Source organism: Arachis duranensis, chromosome 3 (genome assembly GCF_000817695.3).
Source record: "Arachis duranensis cultivar V14167 chromosome 3, aradu.V14167.gnm2.J7QH, whole genome shotgun sequence".
In the NCBI taxonomy this organism is placed as follows: Eukaryota; Viridiplantae; Streptophyta; class Magnoliopsida; order Fabales; family Fabaceae; genus Arachis; species Arachis duranensis.
In genome coordinates this window covers 21,312,667-21,332,946 of record NC_029774.3, presented here as the reverse complement: position 1 = coordinate 21,332,946, position 20,280 = coordinate 21,312,667, and the positions used below count along the sequence as shown (strand labels likewise).

The 20,280-nt window shown below is 35.5% G+C and overlaps 2 protein-coding genes across 2 annotated transcripts; one reads left to right on the top strand and one right to left on the bottom strand.

Moving 5' to 3' along the window:
- Positions 1–5,209: 5,209 nt before the first annotated feature.
- Positions 5,210–6,307, bottom strand: LOC127745458 (uncharacterized). The gene is made up of 3 exons (XM_052258189.1): positions 6,223–6,307; positions 6,029–6,140; positions 5,210–5,930 (listed from the first exon to the last, which is right to left on the bottom strand). The coding sequence occupies exons 1-3, from the start codon at positions 6,305–6,307 to the stop codon at positions 5,210–5,212; spliced, it is 918 nt and encodes a 305-aa protein (XP_052114149.1).
- A 2,828-nt stretch (positions 6,308–9,135) lies between these two features.
- Positions 9,136–11,655, top strand: LOC107477920 (uncharacterized). Its single transcript, XM_016098017.1, has 2 exons — positions 9,136–9,322; positions 10,961–11,655. The coding sequence occupies exons 1-2, from the start codon at positions 9,136–9,138 to the stop codon at positions 11,653–11,655; spliced, it is 882 nt and encodes a 293-aa protein (XP_015953503.1).
- Positions 11,656–20,280: the final 8,625 nt, after the last annotated feature.

The following is a 20,280-nucleotide window of genomic DNA, read 5'->3' as shown; positions in this document are numbered from 1 at the left end:
ATATCTATCTTAAGCTAACCAAGAATTCAACTTGGGATTTTTATTTTGTTTTTCTGCTTAAGGCTAGTAATGTGGTTATAAAACAAGAGGGGAGTAAAAAGCTCAAGGTGGCTAACAAGGGTGACATAAAAGGGTAGGCTTTATTTGGGATAAGTGAGTTAATAATCAAATATGGCCTCAATCATATACAAGCATGTACATACACTAAATAATGGACATATAGAATGGAACAAAGCAACGATTGCAATCATAGAGAAGAAAACACACAAGAATAAAAATTTATGGTTAAATAATGTAACCATGTAAATAAGCTCAAATCTCACAGGTTGTGTGTTCTTTGGCTCAAAAACTATGTTCCAAATACAACTTCAAACAAATTTAACACATAGAAAATTTTAATTTTAATTTAAATTAGTGAAATATTATAAAATAAAGTCTTGAAAAGAAATTTATTACTTCAACCAAGTGGTGGTAAAATATGCACAAAATCTAACTATAATGCAATCAAACATGAAAATGCAAGAACTAACTACAGAGAAGTTTAAACATTGGTGTTGAGTCAGAAAATAACTAACCCGCGGAAGTCGGTATCGATCTCCCCACACTTAAAGGTTGCACTGTCCTCGGTGCATGCAAAGATGTGCAAGTGGACGGGTGGCTCCAACTGATGCTTTTTCTCTAAAGATTGTGCGGATGGACTTGTTTGTCTCCCCATATAGACGTTTCCCCTTTTCCTTCCTCGGTGGCCATCCTGAAAGAAGAGAAAAAGAAGGAAAGTAACCCAGAAATAAAGATAAGAACATAAAGAAAATATGGGTGTTAATGCCAAATAATAAAGGTCTCAAGTACATGGTAGCTACAACATGCAAGTGAGAAGATAGTGGAAGCAAATGCATATCAATAGTGCAAAAGTTGCAACAATGGGGAAGAGAGTGTGGGTAATGCAAGAAAGTGTAAGTGCATATCAATGCAAAAGGAATATCAATATTATAAAAATTAGCATTGATTTATGAATAATAATACCCAATTAGAATAAAACAAGTCATGAAGTACCAGAATAATTCAAGAAAAGATGCAATAGTTGAAAAAGAGAATTTTAACACCAATGAAAAAGAAAGAGAAAGTAAGAAAAGAGGAAGAAAAAAATAAGATGGGAAAGAAGAATTAGGATTTGGGGAAGAAAAGATAAGATATTTGGCTTATTTGGATAAGCTGTGCGGCGCAGGCGACGCGAACGCGTTGGGCACGCGGTCGCGTGGATAGTGCTTCGATGAAGTGACGCGAATGCGTGGGTCACGCGTTCGTGTGAAGTGATACATGCCTTCAGCGCGAATGCAGCCTCACGGTCGCGCAACTCTCTGTTTGAAATTCATATTGCCAAATCTTTGGGTGACGCGATCGCGGGATTGACGCGATCGCGTGGATGGCCTAAATTTGAAAACGGCACGGATGCGTGGGGCACGCGTTCGCGTGGTAGGGCTTGTGCTACTAGCACGAGTCCAGCCCAATTCCAGCTCAACTTTCGGCCATACACCCTTATACGTCGATTTACAGGGCACGCGTTCGCGTGGGTGACGCGGACGCGTGGGAGGCATTTTGCCCACTTGACGCAGACGCATCATCGACGCGGTCACGTGGATTAATTTGTGCCAAAGGCACGCCTCCAGCCGCGCTTTCGCGTGACTCTCTGTTCAATTTTGTTTTCTTCCCAACGCACCTATGACGCGGACGCGCCGCGTGCGAATTTTTTTTATGCAGTATGCAGAATGCAATGAATGTTATGCAAAATTCCAAGTTCAATTAAAACTCAAAAATAGACTAAAATTTAAACTGAAAAAGGAACGATCATACCATGGTGAGTTGTCTCCCACCTAGCACTTTTAGTTAATGTCCTTAAGTTGGACATTTGATAAGCTTCCTGTTATGGTGGCTTATGCTTGTACTGATCCAGGAATCCCCACCAATGTTTGTACGTCCAATATCCTTCGGGATCCCAAACTTTGCTTGTGCACCCGTCTTCAAGTGGATCCTGATGACTCCATCCGGGTGGCAAGCAATCTGAATCCTCAGGGGAGCTGTCAAATAACTTCCTAGAATCCTCAGGGGAGCTGCCAAATAACTTTATAGACCCATTCAACTGAGCGCTACACCAACCTTTACATTTAAACTTTGAGCACACAACCATGTTGAACCTTACTTGACAATTCTTACCACTGACTATCTTTCTCTTACTCTTAATGCCACAAAGAGCTCTAAGTTGACCATCCGTCTTCAGTAGCCCATATTCAAGTGGAATTAGAAAGCTAAGGGATATGAATTTTACCCACTTGAATGTTGTGAAGGATGATGGCAACTTAGAGGGAGGGGTTTCTAATGAACTTGCAAGCTCCACTCATTTGTGTTCTTCTTTGACAACTACCACCTCTTTGCAAGCTTCTTCAATATCAACCTCTTCCTCTTGGTAGCTTTCTTCCAATTCAATCTCTTCTTCATTGCTCACCAAGGGCATGGGAGGTTGTGCCTCTTCTTCTTTAATCTCCATGTCAAGTCCAATGGGAGAGGATTCAAATTTAGATAAGAATTCATCAATGATTGAATACATCTCTTGATTGTCCCCTTCAAAGTCTTCAACCATGATATGATTTGGAGGTTGTACACCCTCCTCAACATCAAATTCAAACTCCTTAGAAGGGGGTTCTATGAATGGACTTTCCAATGGATACTCAGCATCTCCTAAGTCTTCGACTACTTCTTCTTCTTCAATAATTCTGGCTTCCTCCACTTGTTCCAGTACAAAGTCATGATCCCTACTGTCCACTGGAGTTTCTAGTATCTCCTTCATGCTACGTTCTTCATTAGATTCTCCACATGAAGCCATGGGGATTTCTTGAGTGTCCAAACGTCTGGAAGGTAATTGATTTATTGCTTGCTCCAGTTGATGAAGGGTTGCATGAAATTGATCTACTGATTCCTTGAGACGAGCCTGTGATTCTTGGGTCGATCCAAAAATTGGCAGTGGTGGTTCTTGGGAGTAATTGGGGAGGAATTGGGGTGGTTCTATATATGGTTCATATGGTTCATAGGGTGGTTGGTATGGTGGATATGGGTTAGGGTCATATGGAGGTGAATGGCGGAAAGGGGCTTGTGAGTATGGTGGTCCAAAATCCTGTTGAGGAAGGGATTCATAGGCATATGGTGGTGGTTGTTGATAATCAAAAGAGTGCTCACCATAGCCATTGCCTTGATATGCATCACAGAATGGTTGTTGATAGTCCATTGGAGGTGGTTATTGCCATGAGGGTTGATCAAATCCTTGTGGCTCCTCCCATCTTTGATTGTTCCAACCATGGTGCATCTTGTCATTATAATCTCCTCTTCCTGCAACATAATTATAACCAGACTCATAGCCAAAGGGGTGAGAGTTCATAGTAGTGAGAGAAAATAAAAATAAAAATTAATGAAAAAGAAAATATTTGTAAAAAGATATAATTTTTTAAAAAAATAAGATAAGAATTTGAAAAAGATAAGATAAGATTTTGAAAAAGATATGATTTTTTGAAAAAGGATAAGATAAGATTTTGAAAAAGATATGATTTTTTTGAAAAAGATATGATTTTTTTTTGAAAAAATTTGAATTTTGAAAAATAAGATAAGATAAGATAAAATTTTAAAATAAAAATCTGAAATTTTTTTTGAAAAATATTTACAATAACCAATAATAAGGCACACGTTTGCAATTTCCCGGCAACGGCACCATTTTGAAGAGAGAACTTTTGCATGGTCTAGAATTCAGAATAAATTTACGTTGCAAGTATAGCTTCTAAACCAACAAAAGTCCTTTCTTACAAACGTTTTGGTTGTCACAAGTAATAAACCCCTTAAAATTGATAACCGAAGTATTTAAACCTCGGGTCGTCTTCTCAAGGAATTGCAAGGAGGTGTTCTTATTATTGGTTATGCAAAGGTATATTTTGGGGTTTTCAAAAGGGTTGAACAAGTAATGTAAAATAACAAGTCGTCAAAATAATAGCTAATAAAGCTCTTGGCAAGGTATGAGAACTGAAATTCCTATCTTAGTTATCCTTATCAATTGTGATGAGAATTGGATTTTTCTCCCACTAAGTCAACTTCTAACTATGAAGGTAAGTCAAGTGGATGAATTGATTTTGATTCCTCAGGTCCTAGACTTTCCTTGGGAAAGGCTAGAGTTATTGGAACTCGAATTGATTCTTGAAGAATCCCAATTTTCAGTCAACAATGAGTTTGACAACTCAAGAGTTACCAATTAATCAACCAAAGCCAAAAGGGAAAAATCTAAATTATTTATATCATAAATAAAAGAAACAAATCATAGATCTGAAAATACCTCAAATTATATTAAATAGAATATTCAAATCTAACATGGAAAAGTTCATAAATTAAATTGGAAAAATAAATAAAAGGAACATTGAACATGGAACTCAGAAGAAATTGTAAGTTGAAATAATAATAAATCCTAAATCCTTTAAAAGGAATCCTAATCCTAAATCCTAAGAGAGAGGAGAGAGCCTCTCTCTCTCTAAAACTATATCGAAATTATGAAAAGTGAAATATGAGTCTGATCTGAAGTATCCCTTTCATTCCTCCACTTTGCAGCCTTTAATCTGTGTTTTCTGGGCTTGAAACTGGGCCGGAAATAGCCCAGGATTCGCTGGAAACGAATTCTGCCATGCTGATTTTCGCAGATGCGACACGTCCGCGTGGAGCACGCGTTCGCATCGCCTAACTGTACGGCCACTATAGCGAATTATATATCAAATTGAAGCCCCAGACATTAGCTTTCCAACGCAAGTGAAACCGCATCATTTGGACCTCTGTAGCTCATGTTATGATCATTTTAGTGTGAGAGGGTCAGGCTGACAGCTTTTCAGTTCCTTCAACTTCTTGTATTCCTTCCACTTTTGCATGCTTCATTTTCATCCTCTAAGCCATTCCTGCCCTGTAATTCCTGAAATTACTTAACACACATATCAAGGCATCTAATGGTAATAAGAGAGGATTAAATAAAAGAAAATAAAAGTCAAAGAATCATGTTTTCAGTCATATCACAGAATCAGGAAGGAAAATGTAAAACATGCAAATCATATGAATAAGTGGGTAAAGAGTTGATAAAAATCACTCAATTGAGCATAAGATAAACCATAAAATAGTGGTTTATCACCACCCTTTCTCAAAATTCTTCCAATGTTTTCGGTTTTGTTACCGCGATTGTTTCTCTGAACTTCCCGGGCTTGAGACCGGCCTTGAGGGCGTGTAGGTGGACAGCAGGGTCCAGGTCTGGTATCTCCATGATGGCCTCTACGAATCTCATCATATAGTATTTTAGGATTTCTTGTGGACCTTGGCGGATGGTTCCTAGGTAGTGTGACCCGTGTACATATATCTGCGCCACCGCGAAGTAGTTGATGAGGGACTTCGCCAACTCCTCAAATGAAGAGATTGATTCTGCAGGTAATTTTGAAAACCAAAGTAGTGCAGCTCCATCAAGGTATGTGGGAAAAGCCCTGCAAAACATGGGTTCATTGTTAGGGCCATTAAAGAACATCATAGATTGGAATTTCTTAATATGAGTCCGGGGGTCACCAATCCCCTTATACGGCTCAAGGGAAGAGGGCAGTGTAAAATTATTCGGCATATGATAGTTGGTGATTTTCTCGGAGAACGGGTTGTCCAAGGTAAACTTCTCCTTTGGTGGGTTGACGCTCAGTAGGTCTGTGTTGTCTTTGACTGGGCCCTTGGGGCCATTCTCCTCGTGTTTGCTGGCGTTGTTTTGAGTGGACATCTCAGCGAGTCTTCGGGCTTCAGCTTGTAGTTCTGCCATCTGGGCCAGGAGCTCGGCCTGAGTGATTTGGTGAACTCCATTATCGGCCATATTGGAGAGTTGAGAAACCCTGCACAAAGAAGATACAAAGTGTAATATGAAGTAAAAAGGTGGGGTTAGGTTAATTCTCGGGTCCCATGGTGGGGACAAATGTTTCATCCTGAGTACACTGAGGTATATGGCTTCCGAGTGGGCGCTTGGATCCTTGGTCGAGATATACGCCGTCCAGGGGTAGCGTTGCGGATTAACCTCGGCCCTCTGAAACATGGCGGAGGAGCACCTGCACAAAGCACTCTGACGCTCAAGTAAGTATGCGAGTTATAAAGGAATAAAGAATAATAAGTGAGAATGAGTTCTGTGACCTGCCGCTTCATAGGCCATTTGGTTTAGTTTTATAGGCGAGTAGGATGTAAGTTTGTGTGATCCGAGATGCTTGGTGAGCGCCATTGCCCGTATCTTTGACTTATGCAGAATCGTGAATGAGTTTGGTGTAGTGGGTTCCATTGTTGTGGGTGGTGGTTGGGAGATAATGCTAACCTGTCAATGACCGGGTTGGAGGTTTCTGTTTTTGTTTTGGTTCTCTCTGTGCTTTAAGATCGGAATTTGGTTATGAGCTTAAGATGGAGTACACGTCAATAATAAAATTATGATGAAAAGTTGAAAACTCAACTCAAAATTTATAGTAAGATGTTGAACATATCAAATTCCACCTCTTTTATAAAGGCCGGGCCGAGATTAGGCATTGTTTCCTTTAACACCAGCCCAAAATTATATTCGGAAGTTGAATTTGTCAGAACACTATACGACTATCACGACCACAAGATTGTGGCGAGAATGATCCTTTGTTGTTCAGATGGCATGCGCATCTCACTAATATAGTTCATTCACCAGACTTTGGTTCCTGTTCCTTTAGGTAGTGTTTGTTTTGAGGTAATGGGACAGAGACTGGAAGACTGAGACACAGTATCATGTTTGTTGGCTCAGAGACTGGTACTAAAATTTCTGTCTCTATTCCTAAAATTTCAGTATTTCAGTACCTCCAAAAAGTAGGGACACAAAGGACTGAAATTTTTAGAGACGGAGACTGAAATTTTGATAACATTTTAGACTTAAAATACCCTCATTTCAATTAATTAATTTCAATTTTATCTTTTTTGCAAATTAAATTAGAGTTTTATTCTTGTTTCAATTTCTATCTCTCACTTTACACCAAACAGAATACTAAAATTTATTTTTGTCTCTGTCTCTTAGTCTCTATCTCTCAATCTCAATTTTCCAGTCTCTGTCTCTCTACCAAACACTACCTTAGAACTTAAGGATACAGATATATGAGCCTGTAAAACAGTTCCTGTTCAAGTAAGGTGGTTGTGAGAATTGTAAGAATTGTGAGAATTTTAAAGGAACGGCTGACGGAAACACATGAGGGGAGGTTATGTGAGAGGGGGGACCTCTGGATCGCATGAACCTAGAGAATATGCAAGACAAGATGGAGAACGTATACAAGAAAGATGAAAAATGTGAGAAAATCCATGGAACGCAAGGTCTTCTTGGAAGGGCGACCATTAAACCCCAAGCATTAAGAATGGATGACTGAAGGGAAACCCGATCTTATGGATGATAATAACTGGAAGGGTGGCCAGAAGGAGAAAAAATCCTTTGCTAATGCAGTTCGCTCAGGAAAATGGGATGGAAGAAGGACAACAGAAAACAAGGTCAATAAAAAACCAGTCACAAATTAGGAAGATGAATTACAAGAAAGTATTGTGAAAAAAAACTGCAACAGAGCTCTATAACCTTGTTATCAGTGAAGCAGTGAAGAAAGATCTGATAGAGGCATGGTGGGAGACCCTGGTCGTTAAATTCCTTGGAAGGAAGATTTTCTAACCAGTGCTGAAGAGAAGGCTCGAAGCTATGTGGGCCAAGATGGGAAGTTTAGACGTTATAGACATTGGAAATGATTTCTTTTTGGTCAGGTTCTATAACTCCGAGGATTTAGATTATGCTTTGATGGAAGGTCCATGAAAAATCCTGGACCATTACCTGACCATCAAGTTCTGGCAACCAGATTTCAACTCGAGTAATGCAAATATAGAGAAGATTGCAGCTTGGATACACCTTCTGGGACTACCAATTGAATATTATAACAGATTGATTCTGGAGAAAATTGGAAGCATTATTGGGAGAAGAATGAAAATTAATACAAACACGGCATAAATACAAGAGGAAAATTTGCCAGGCTCTGTGTTGAAGTCAATCTTGATGAACCTTTAGTGTCTCAGCTCCAGATCAATGGGGCAACTCATAACGTGGAGTATGAAGAGATCCATCAAATTTGCTTTCACTGTAGGAAGATTGGACATGAGAAGGCTGTGCCTTGAGAAAAAACAAAAGGAAGTAGTAAACTAGTAATTCAACATAAAATGGAGGTTGAAGGCGTGAACAAAACTGGAAATCCTTCTCCTTCCAAGGGCAAAGAAGTTGCTGAAGAGGATTCTGACCGTTTTGGTCCTTGGCTGCTAGTACAGAGGGCAACACGTGAAAGGAAAATAGTGAAGAATGGGGAAAGCTCGGGTAGTGGAGGAAACAAAAAAGGAAATGATCAGGATGGTGTGGGAGAAGGAAGGACGTCGCATTTTGCAGCACTACAGCATGAGGTAGTGGAGGCAGAGAAGGAATCTAAAGAAGGTACAAAAGTCAAAAGCAGATGAGGTAATAGAAGCTTCTACCCTATCAAGAAACCCGACTAAAAACCCGCAAATAACCAAGAAACATAACCTGTCACCCAAACCTGGCCCAAATAAGACCCAAATAAATGTTGTTAACCCCTCAACCATTACAACCCAAAGCCCAACCCAAGTCCTTTTTATATCAACCCAACCTGACCTTATTGGAACCCCAACCCAATGTCCCAGTTTCTTAATGCCAACAACCAACAATACTTCCAGGAGAATTGGATGGACACCGCTTCTAGTATGGACATCCAAACTTCAGTTATTTCGATTACTGAAAAAGATGATATTGACATGGAAACTCAACCGAAATCCAAACCACTAGATTTTAGCTCGGTGGAATCTGAAGTATTGGTTAATGCCATGATTCAGGTGGAGAAGCATATGGCAGAAAAGAATGAAGAGGAGGTTCAAATCCAATATGAAAAAAATAATCGTGAAGAATCCCTACTGCAGGGAGATAAAATGCAATTGGTGTGAAAGGCCTCCTTAGCCAACTCCTGGGGTTCGTATTTTCCTTCCTTCCTTTCTTTTACTATGATTATCATGGCTTGGAATATAAGAGGGGTCGTGAACAAAGCTACAGTTCACACCCTTAAGAATCTTGTTAATCAGAACAGACCTAGTATAGTCATGCTACTTGAACCTAAGTGCAGTGGAGATACTGCTAGTAAGGCTATTCGAGAAATGGGTTTCTTTTTCTCTATTAGAGAAGAAGCTGTGGGATTTTCAGGTGGAATTTAGATTCTTTGAAACAATAATAATCTAGGAATTCAATGCATTACCTCCCATAGGCAGTTTATCCATCTGAGAATCAGAGATAAAAGAAATAGGACTTGGCTCCTAACTACTGTCTATGCAAGCCTATAGGAAGGAAATCGAAAAATTTTGTGGGATGAACTTGTGGGGATTTTTATTAGTAACAAGGAGCCATGGATGCTGATAGGAGATTATAATGATATAGCAGATGAAGGGGAAAAGAAAGAGGGAGCTAGGGTAGACCTCCATGCTTGTCGCAGGTTCAAATGCTGGATTGAAATATGCAAATTAATAGACCTGGGATACACAGGGTCGAAATTTACATGGGTTGGAGACATAAGAGACAGTATGGATCGAGTATTTAAGAGATTAGATAAGGCCTATTCACACGTTGAGTGGCGTATCATGTTCCCTGAGGCCAAAATCTAGGTGCTTCCGCAAGTTTAGTCTGACCACCATCCTCTGCTGACAGTGCTTGACCCGGATCGTGTTGATAGGGGAGAGAAGCTCTTCCATTTCGAAAGAGTTGTGACTGAGTTTTGGAATGCACAGCTATCTTTTTCGCGTGCCCTGTCAAAATTCGGATGATTTGAGAAAATGGAATAGAGAGATTTTTGGCCAAATGTTCAAAAGAAAGGGGAGAATTTTAAATAGGTTGGCTGGAATACAGAAGGCTCCATCTTACGGACAAAACTCTTTTTTGGAAAGACTCGAAAAGGAACTAAAAAAAGAGTTTCAAGAAATTCTCGAGCAAGAAGAAATTTTTTGGCTTCAAAAATCTAGGCAAAGGTGGATTGTGGAAGGTGATCAAAACGCTAAATTTTACCATACTAAAACGGTTATCAGAAGGAGGAAGAATAAAATCATCAAATTGAGAGATGAAGGAGGAGCTTGGTGTGAAGATCAGGAAGAGCTGAAGAATAAAGCTTTGCATTTCTTTAAAAAGCTTTATCAGAAAGAAAATACTTCAAGGCCCTATCCCCAAACTTTGTTTACTTTCCCTGACATGACAAGCCAATAGAGAATTGATCTATCCAAGATGTCGATAAATGAGGAGATAAAAGCTGCTATCTTTAACATCGGTTCCCTTAAAGCGCCCGAAGAAGATGGGTACCATGCTGTCTTTTATAATGAAAACTGGGAGACCATTGGAACATCCCTTTGCCCATTCATCAAAGAAGCTTGAAAAAATTCGTCACTTATACAACATATGAACTAGACGCTTATAGCTCTCATTCCCAAAACTAACCAACCTGAGTTTATAACCCAGTTTAGACCGATCGTCTTATGTAATGTTATTTACAAATGTCTCACAAAGTTGCTGGTTGAGAAAATATAACTCCAAACCAGACCAGTTTTGTCCCTTGACGAATCATCCATGAAAACATCATAATAGCAAAGGAGATGGTGCATGATATGAAGAAGATGAAAGGGAAGAGTCAATTTATGTCTATTAAAATTGATTTTGAGAAAGCTTATGACCGGCTAAATTGGCATTTTTTGGAAGATGTGTTGAAAGAATATGGACTACCTGAATCTATTATTACCATCATCATAGACTGAATCTCCTCGATTTCTTATAAATTAATTTGGAATGGGGTCAAAATTGAAGCTTTTCATCCAGGAAGAGGTTCTCATATGATTAAGGAGAAAGTGATGAATGGAGAATGGGTTCCAATGAAAGCTGGGAGGAATGGACCTGCTATCTCTCACCTCCTTTTTGCCGATGACATTCTTCTTTTTGCCAAAGCTTCGGAGGAGCAAATGAGAACAGTGTTGGATGCTCTTCATCAATTTAGTGAGGCCTCAATATTGAAGGTTAGTGTGTTTAAAACATCTATTTATTTTTCCAAAAGTGTGCAAAGAGGAGAAAGGGCATATATTTGTGAGATTAGTGGATATAAGGAGGTCCCTTACTTGGGATGTTATCTGAGTTCCATGATAACGAATGAAAGAAAAATCAAGAAAAATTACAAGACAACACTTGAAAAAGCTAAGGGAAAGATGAGGGGATGGAAAGCACATTGCTTATCCTTTGTAGGTAGAATAACTTTGGCTAAGTCTGTGATAAGCGCAGCTATCAACTATAAGATGATGCATGAAAAAGTCCCTAAGGGCATATGTTATGAAGTGGAAAAAATGCAAAAGCAGTTAATATGGGGCGATAGTGAAGAAGGACGAAAGTTTCACGCTATTGGCTGGAAACACATGTGCAAGCATTTGAATTTGAGAGGATTGGGTTTTCGAAACCTAAGCCTGTTGAATGATGCTTTTCTCATGAAATCGACAAATTGTTATGGAAGATAATCATAGAACCGAAAGCTCTTTAGGCAAGAGTCCTGTACAGTAAATATGGGAGACAAAAAAACGTATGTGTTAAGTTTCCTATTACAAGCTCAGATTTGCGATATTGGAATAACCTTGCAAAGCTAATTGGGAGGAAACTCTGAGAAATATATCCTGCTCCATTAGATATCGGGAGAGAGTTAACTTTTGGCTAGACAAATGGATGAAACAGGAGAAACGTTGGTTAATTTGTTAATGTTCCTACAGAGAATTCAAAGCGAAGGACCTTGTTAGAAATAACAGGGAATGGGATCTGGAGCTCATAAACAAGTACCTTCCCACTCATATAACAAACAAAATTCGAGCCTACCACCCTCCAAGGGATGATCTGGGCCTGAATAGATACTTTTAGAGCCTCACCAATGATGGAAGCTTTAGCGTGGCAAGCGCTTACAAGAACATTACGCAACATGGGAAAGAACAAGACCAAATTTGGAACATTGTGTGGAAGTGAAAAGGGCCGCAAAGAGTTAAAACTTTCAATTGGCTTGCTATCCACAACAAGTTGTTAACCTCTAGTAGAAGAGCTTGATTCATGGGATCATATCCGAACTACCACAAATGCGAGGGACAACTTGAAAACAACTACATATCCTAAGGGATTGTCTACTTAAGACATCCTGTATTTGGTCAGTCATGATCAATCATTCTCATCTAAACTCCGTCTTTAGAGCTCCCTTTGATGTCTGGTTTCGCTAAAACCTTACAGTAGAAATCGGAGAACCAAACCACAATGACTGAAAATCCCTTTGTTTAGTAACTTATTGGTGGCTATGAAAATGGCAAAACAGAAAGGTATTCTCCCCACCTTTCCAAAGACAATCGAAGGCACACAAATTCATATTCGATTATGTCAAGGGCATAAAACAAGCCTTTGATAAGGAAAGTCTTGTCAAACCTACGCCCAGGAGAAGAGAGACACACATAGCAATGACAACCCCACCTAACGGGTGGATCAAGTTTAATCCGAAAGGAGCTTCTATAGGAAACCCAAGCATAGCCGGATGTGATGAAGTCATTAGAAATGACCAAGGCATGTGGGTGGCTGGTTTTATGACTAATATATGAGTGTGCATTGCATACCAGTCGGAACTTTGAGGAGTTTTACATGGCATAAACATTGCTTGGGACTTAAGGTTTAAAAAAGTGATGGTAGAAATAGACTCAAAGGCAGTAACAGTGATGCTCAATGCTAGAGAGAAAAGCAAATATCACCATGACCCTTTAATTCGGAGAATTGCTCAATGTATAGATCAAAATTGGATGATAGTATTGAAACACAACTTCAGAGAAAGCAATCAACTGGCGGACTAGCTTGCGAAAGAGAAAGAGAATATAAGCATGCATCCAAATTTTCTTTTTCTAGATCAACCCCCTAAGGTGTTAAACAAATCTTAGCTGATGATTTAAGAGGAGTATTGTTACCCCGAATGACCTCTTCTCTGTAATCTCTTCTTGGGCTTTAGCCCCGTTTTTTTAATAAAAAAATAATAATAATTATATTCGGAGGTTTTATCATCCAACTCCTCTTCTGAACTTAGTTGTAGAAACTTTATAATTTTCGAAGTTCGAATATTGATCACAGCAACGACAAAGGAGGAAAATATCTTTCAGTATAAAATATAGGTCAATATAGACTCATTTCAACAAAGAGCCAAGAAACCATTGAAGGACACATCTAATGACAAATCCACCTAATATAACATAGCACATGGCACACCTAACCAAATGATATGGATTTATGTTTATTTATTCAAACTATCAAGATTTGAAACCAAAACCTCTATGGATAATTTTAACGATATTAAGAATAACTCTAATAGAATGGTTTTAAGTTTTTAAAATTTACGTGTGTATAAAGCAAAATGGTTTTAATAATTCTTTGATTGAGACAATTAATAAAATAAAACTTGTTTCATTTTAGAAAGACATTTTTACTTTGGTAAAAATCTATTAAATTTTTAAAAATATTATATGCTCACAAAAAATAAGTCACCGTCTATGTTAAGTTTAAAAAATAATAATATTAGTTTGATTTTTTTTTTTTTTAGTTTACCCAAACGGTATCCCCAACTCGTCAGGTTAAGAACTAATCCGTTGCGGATCTGAGCTTCAATTAAGGGTCTGCCGCTGGCCAATGGGTTGCTGCATGCATAATGTGAGATTTGAACTCCCGACACTTGTTTAAGCGGATAAGTGAGCTGACCACTCGACCAACCCAAGTTGGTTGTTTGGGTTTAAAAGTTCAAATGGTATTTGATGAATGTTATTTATGTAGATCCAAATAAGAAAAGTTGCTCAGTACAAAAAAAAACATTGATCAGTTTTGGACAAAATTAAATGGGCATTGCAGCTATAAGTTGGACAGGAATAACAAAAAGCATTCTGCATTTTAGTCCAGCATTTCATATTCGAGTATAGCACATAGCAAGAAGAAAAAGTGTGTTTATTTCATCTTTGGCACCAAATCATTTACATCAAAGTATGATGGAGGAAAATTAACAAAACTTGGAGCCAAAAAAAAAAATTAAATGGTGCAGTTTTGGTTTGTACAACCAAGGACAACTTGCTACCCACAAAAGAAAGAAAAAGAAACAACAAAGACAGCACATTCCTGCCCATGATCTTCTGTCACTGTAACATTGTTTCTCTGTCATTTTGCACCTCCACTAATCTTATGTTGTATTCATTTTTTGAAGGAGAATACAATCATGTTTTAGCCCTTGATGCTCAACAATTGTTACCAAGAACAACTTCAAGTTTTAGAAGTAATGCACTTATATAAAAGGAGCATTCAACCAAGAATTGAAGGTAAGTAGTAAGAGCACTAAATCTGATTTTTTTTATAGCATTCTTGTTATATTTATCTTCTCCTGTATGTTGTTCATTGAATATGTTTTAATTTAGTTTTTTTTGTTTTAATGATAAAGACAAATATGTGAGGCATTAGTAAAGTTATTGAGAAAAAAGACAAAGAGAGATATACTTGTAAAAAAAGTCATTGAATGTATCAAATCTTTTTTATGTATTTTCTGTTTTTTGTCATGAACTTGTCAGGTTCTCTTTACTAAGTTTGGAGAGTACTTAGTATTAAAGTCTAAATTAGGTAGTTTAGTGGTTACAAATTTAGTAAGAAACTTATGTGTTCTTTGATAGGATTAAAAAGAATCCTAAGAAATTGATGTATGTAATTCTAAAAACTATAATAAAAATTCTATCATCTATTCTATTATGTAAAAATCGGATGTCTACACTTAATGATAAAGTTGACGTGGCATGCTTCAAAGAGTGTTTTCCGATTTAATTATTTTAACTCATTCAATAAAATTTATGGCACTGACTTAATTATATCAACTAATTAATTTGATTAGATATTTAAATATTAATATAATTAATATAATTTATTATAATTTATATTACTTAAGTAATTATACTACATTAATTATAATTTGTTATATTAGTGAATTAGTCTTTTCATTTATAAAATCTAAAATAAAATAAATAAATTGTTATTTATTCTAATTAAATTTATTTATATACTATATATGAATTAACGTTAATTTATAAAACATAGAACTTGTGGACTGTGATAAAAACACAAATCAGAAAAAAAAAACGCATACAATTATAAAAGAATTAAATCTTTTTCTCTTTATTTATTTTTAACCATCGTTTTAGATTTTAATTTTTTTTTAAAACCAGTGATAGTGAAATTTTATTGATACTAGATAAAATTATAGAAAAATTTACGAAGCAGTATAAATTGTTGTTCTTTCAATTAAATCATACCACATATAAAAATAAATTAAATTAAATAAATCGAATTTGCATTTCTATATAAATCGAATTGAATAAATTCGATTTAGACAAATACGTACTAAATTGAATTCATAAGATTCGAATTATATGCCACTTCTGAATAATTATAATGATATGGGTATTTTATATAAAAATTAATACAAAAATAATTTAAATTTTGTACAATATTTTTTTGTATTTATGAACTATTAAAAATGAACGAAAAAAATTGTATGAAATTTGAATTTTTTTGTATGGGTTGTTATATAAAATATTAATATTATTATAATTATTTATTTTGAAACAAAGTACAACTAAGATTTTATTAATAATTTTAAATAAAATATTTTTATAAAATTTTAAATTTTTTTATTATGAGCACTTTTTGTAATTATTATAAATAATTTTATAAAATTTAAAAATGACTGAAAAGATGTTATGAATAAATCGTCTGACAAAAAAATTGATTACAAAATCGGTCGAATATGTGATTAATCGGTAAACCGTTAGAATTGATTGGTTTTTTTAAAGAATTTTCAGTTTGTTAATAACTTCTCCAAACGGTGCCGTTTTGACTTAAAAAAAAAACCTAAATCTCCAACGGCTTAAGCCTGTAACCCAGTCTCACTCTCACACTCCTCTCCTCTCTGAAATTGACGTGAAATTTTGAATTGAAAAAAAATTCCTAGCTCTCCAAATCGCGAGCCCGCAGCCACCGCAGCGTCAGACTGAGAGAGAGAGCGTGCTGAGATAGAAGAAGAAACTATTATAGTTAAAGCAATAGCAGAAGCTGAAGGCCAGGTCAAGCGCATGAAGCAATTGACTGAGGATCATAAAAGGAGAATACTTATAGAACGGATGCAGGGTGAAAGAGATAAATGGCTTGCTGCGATCAACACATCCTTTGGTAAATAATAATAATAATAATAATAATAATAATAATAATAATAAGATTATTGAGAGTGCTTAAAGAGAATACTTATCGTTGGCATTTAGACTCATCACATAATTTTTAGAGAAAATGATAAATAAATTCTTGACTTTTTAATTTAAAATAAATAAAATTTATTAATTAAAAATACAAAAATAATTTTCATATTTTAAAATATGAGACATATAAATCTTTTTGTTCAAAATATATAAAGATAAATAGTATTTATAACTTAAGTACAAGATGACTTTTACTTTTTAAACTAAATTTTGGATGAATTAGACTCACTTGATTAAAGAAAAATTATAATAAAAAATATTTTAAAAAATCATTTTAACAAAAGGACTAAAATAAAAAAATAATACAACACTAGAAATAAAACTAAGACTTAATTTAAATAGTAGGAACTAAAACAATATTTTATCCATCTTTAAATTTAAACTTTCATATATATGCACAGGCACACATGAAAATAAAAATCGAAAACCATTTTTTTTTTGTCAATAATCAACCAATAATTTTATTTCTCTCTTAACCTTTGTCCATCAGTATTTTGTTTATGTGTATGAGGGAGGATTCGAGAAAATCGGAGGGGGAGAGAGATAAGGAGTGGCTCATTTCGTGTTCAGCTCCATTGAAGTTCCCATTTTGCGTGTGACAGTTATGGATTGTTCCATTTCGTGGTTGGTATACATGACTTGCTCTATTTCATGGCTGCCTCCCTTGGAATGGGTTTTCTACGCACACAGTACCTTCTCATCCATTTCGTGTTCACCTCCCTTAAAATAAAGGCTAATTCCATTTCGTTGATGCTTCACATGAAATGGCCATGCGCAATTCAAGAACACTTTTAAGCCATTCGCATTATGGGAAATAATATTTTTCTCATGCGTATATAAATAAAAAAGTCTCAAATCTTCATGTACTATTTAGGTTAATTAATTATTTAATATTATTTAAGATATACTCTGTCATAATTTAAAATAATATACTATTTAATCTAAATTAATACATAAAATTCTATATTAATTGGAAAAATATAAAATTTGATGCTTTTGTGTAGATCTATTTAACACGATTTAAATAAATTAAAATTTTAAAATTATATTTAAATTTAGAGTTTTATTTATTATTTAAATTGAATTGTATTTATTTTTAAGTCATGACTGGGTATATCTTAAATAATATGATATAGATACTCATTGATTTAGTTTAATAATTTAAAAAATAATTCAAAAAAACTAAACCAATACAAAAAAAATTTTAACTACGAAAGTATACTACTAAAATTGTATAAAATCAAATACGAGATTAGATAACTGAATACTTATTATTTGTGTTTCATTTATTTTTCTTGACTTAACAGTGTCGAAGAACAACAATAATACAAATTTTGACATATATAAAAATGTGCATCATATTATTATTACTACAAGTCAAAGAACAGTGTCATCATCTAATATTCTCAGTTTACAATCCAGTAAAGATAAATGTGACATTTTTTTCACTGTAATTGACTCATATTTATCTAAATTTAATTTATATCAGTTTAATAACAAAAATTTTCTGTTATTTCTCATTACTCATTCATAGGGAAGCAACTATCTATGTATGGTGTACACTGTGTCTCGCATGGAATTGGACAGGAAAATACTCCTCCTAATTATGCAAGACCTTCTATATCAGAGATAAGATCTAAATCTTTAACTCTATGAACAGATTCCTCATTGACAAGAACTCCACTGTCCGTGTTAACAAATAGTACGTATAATTAATGATTGTCAAATGATTCATACACCAATATTTAACAAAAAGTATACCTCATCAGAAATCATTTATATAACATAGATTTATTACAATTCTAGCATACTCTAGTGTATAAGGACCCGCCAATAATGTAACGGAAGTCGTTCCGCAAAATCAGCTTCCATCATACTGCGATTCCCACAGATCGTGCCTAACAGAAAGGTAATTTAGAAAAGATGATCATCATTATTATATTCTTTTCTTTCGTATAGTGTCTAACGTTTAATTGAATAAAATTAAATTTTTTGTAAAGAAGTTCTACTATAATTGGGGTGCAAAAAAGACAATCTTCCTCTGTTGTTGCTTCGGTGGCTATTAATTTAGCACAACTTTATGAAGATGTAAATTTATCGACTGTTAGGATGCACCCATCAAGCGGTGACATACAAAGTGGTCAAAATGTTGACCCTTTTGTTGATGATGAAGGTAATTTCTCATTATATCAAGAATTTAAGTTTGTAGTTTGCAAGAGATATGAATTATTAGTAATACATCAACATATATATTTGCTTTTTTATAATTTTTATTTATTGTAGTTTTGAATGGTTATGATGACTTAATGTTGGATGTGGATATGGAAGATAATTTTATACCATCCTCAGAAACCTTAGACGGTATGTAAAAATTTTATCTGTATGTTTATTTGCATCTTTGGGTACATCATGGACTAAATTGCATCGGTATGACAACTGAGTATCTAAAGAGAGTTCATTCGGCAGATGTCTGGGATATAGGAAATCCTATTTATCAATGTCAACACTGTAAAGCATGGATGTGGTCTGGAAAAAGGCTTGCTAAATCCAAACAGTCGTCCCAACCAAAGTTTTCATATGTTGTATGGAAGAAAAGATCGAGCTTCTTCTACTTTCTGTGCCTCCTGATGAGCTCATTCAGCTTCATATTGGAGGAGATCAAAGAAGTATTCATTTCCTAAAAAAATATAAGGACATTTAATTCAATATTTTGTTTTACATCAACGGCCGAAAAAATTGACAGTGGGGTGAACAATGGGACTGCTCTTCCAATTTTTAAGCTTGGGGATCAAAACTACCATAGCATTGGTAGCTTACTTCCTCCTGATAGTTTGCGACCAACATTTGCCCAGCTATATATCTATGACACAGAAAATGAGATTGATAATCGAATAGGCACACTTCGGTAATTTTTTTGCAACCAGTCAAACTTTTTAGTTATTTCTTATCTGTGAGAGAAAATAACATAAATTTTATTATTTTTTCTTTTCACAGTTCCAATGGAGCTATGAATGAGCGAGATAGGGAAATTGTGGCAATATTAAGAAACATGCTAGACAAATATAATAGTTTGGCAAAGAGTTTTTGCTATGCAAGAGATAGGTACAAACAGGAAAATTGCACAAATATAAAGCTTAAGTTAATTAGTAAAAGGACTACAGATGGCAGGACATACAACTTGCTGTCTGCATCTGAAGTGGCTGCATTGATTGTTGGCAATGTCGAACAACTTAGCAAAGATAGAGATATTATTATAGAGAGTCAATCTAGAAAGCTCCAGCGGATTGATGTTTTTCATCTATCTTATTTAGCCTTGCAATATCCATTGTTGTTTCTGCATGGAAAAGATGGATTTAGTTTGGGTATTGCAACATCAGATTCTATCACCGTTAGGCCTACAAAGAAAAACAAAACAATCACTTTGCGATAATTCTTTGCTTTTTTACTACAGAAAGGACGGGTGAATCTCCGTTAATTTTGAGATCAAAGAGATTATTCCAACAGTTTCTGGTAGATGCCTACACAATAGTGGAATCAGAGAGGTTAAAATTCTTTAGGTGTAAACAACCACAGTTGAGGGTTGATATATACAAATGTCTACATGGAAGTCTTATAAACGAGGATGTAGATGCTGCAAGGCTTGGCAAAAGAATCATTCTTCCCAGTACTTTTATCGGTGGACCTAGGTATATGATGAATAATTGTAAAGATGCATTTGTAATTTGCAGATATACATGATATCCTAGCTATTTTATCACTATGACCTGTAACCCTGAATATGATGAGATAAAAAGAGAT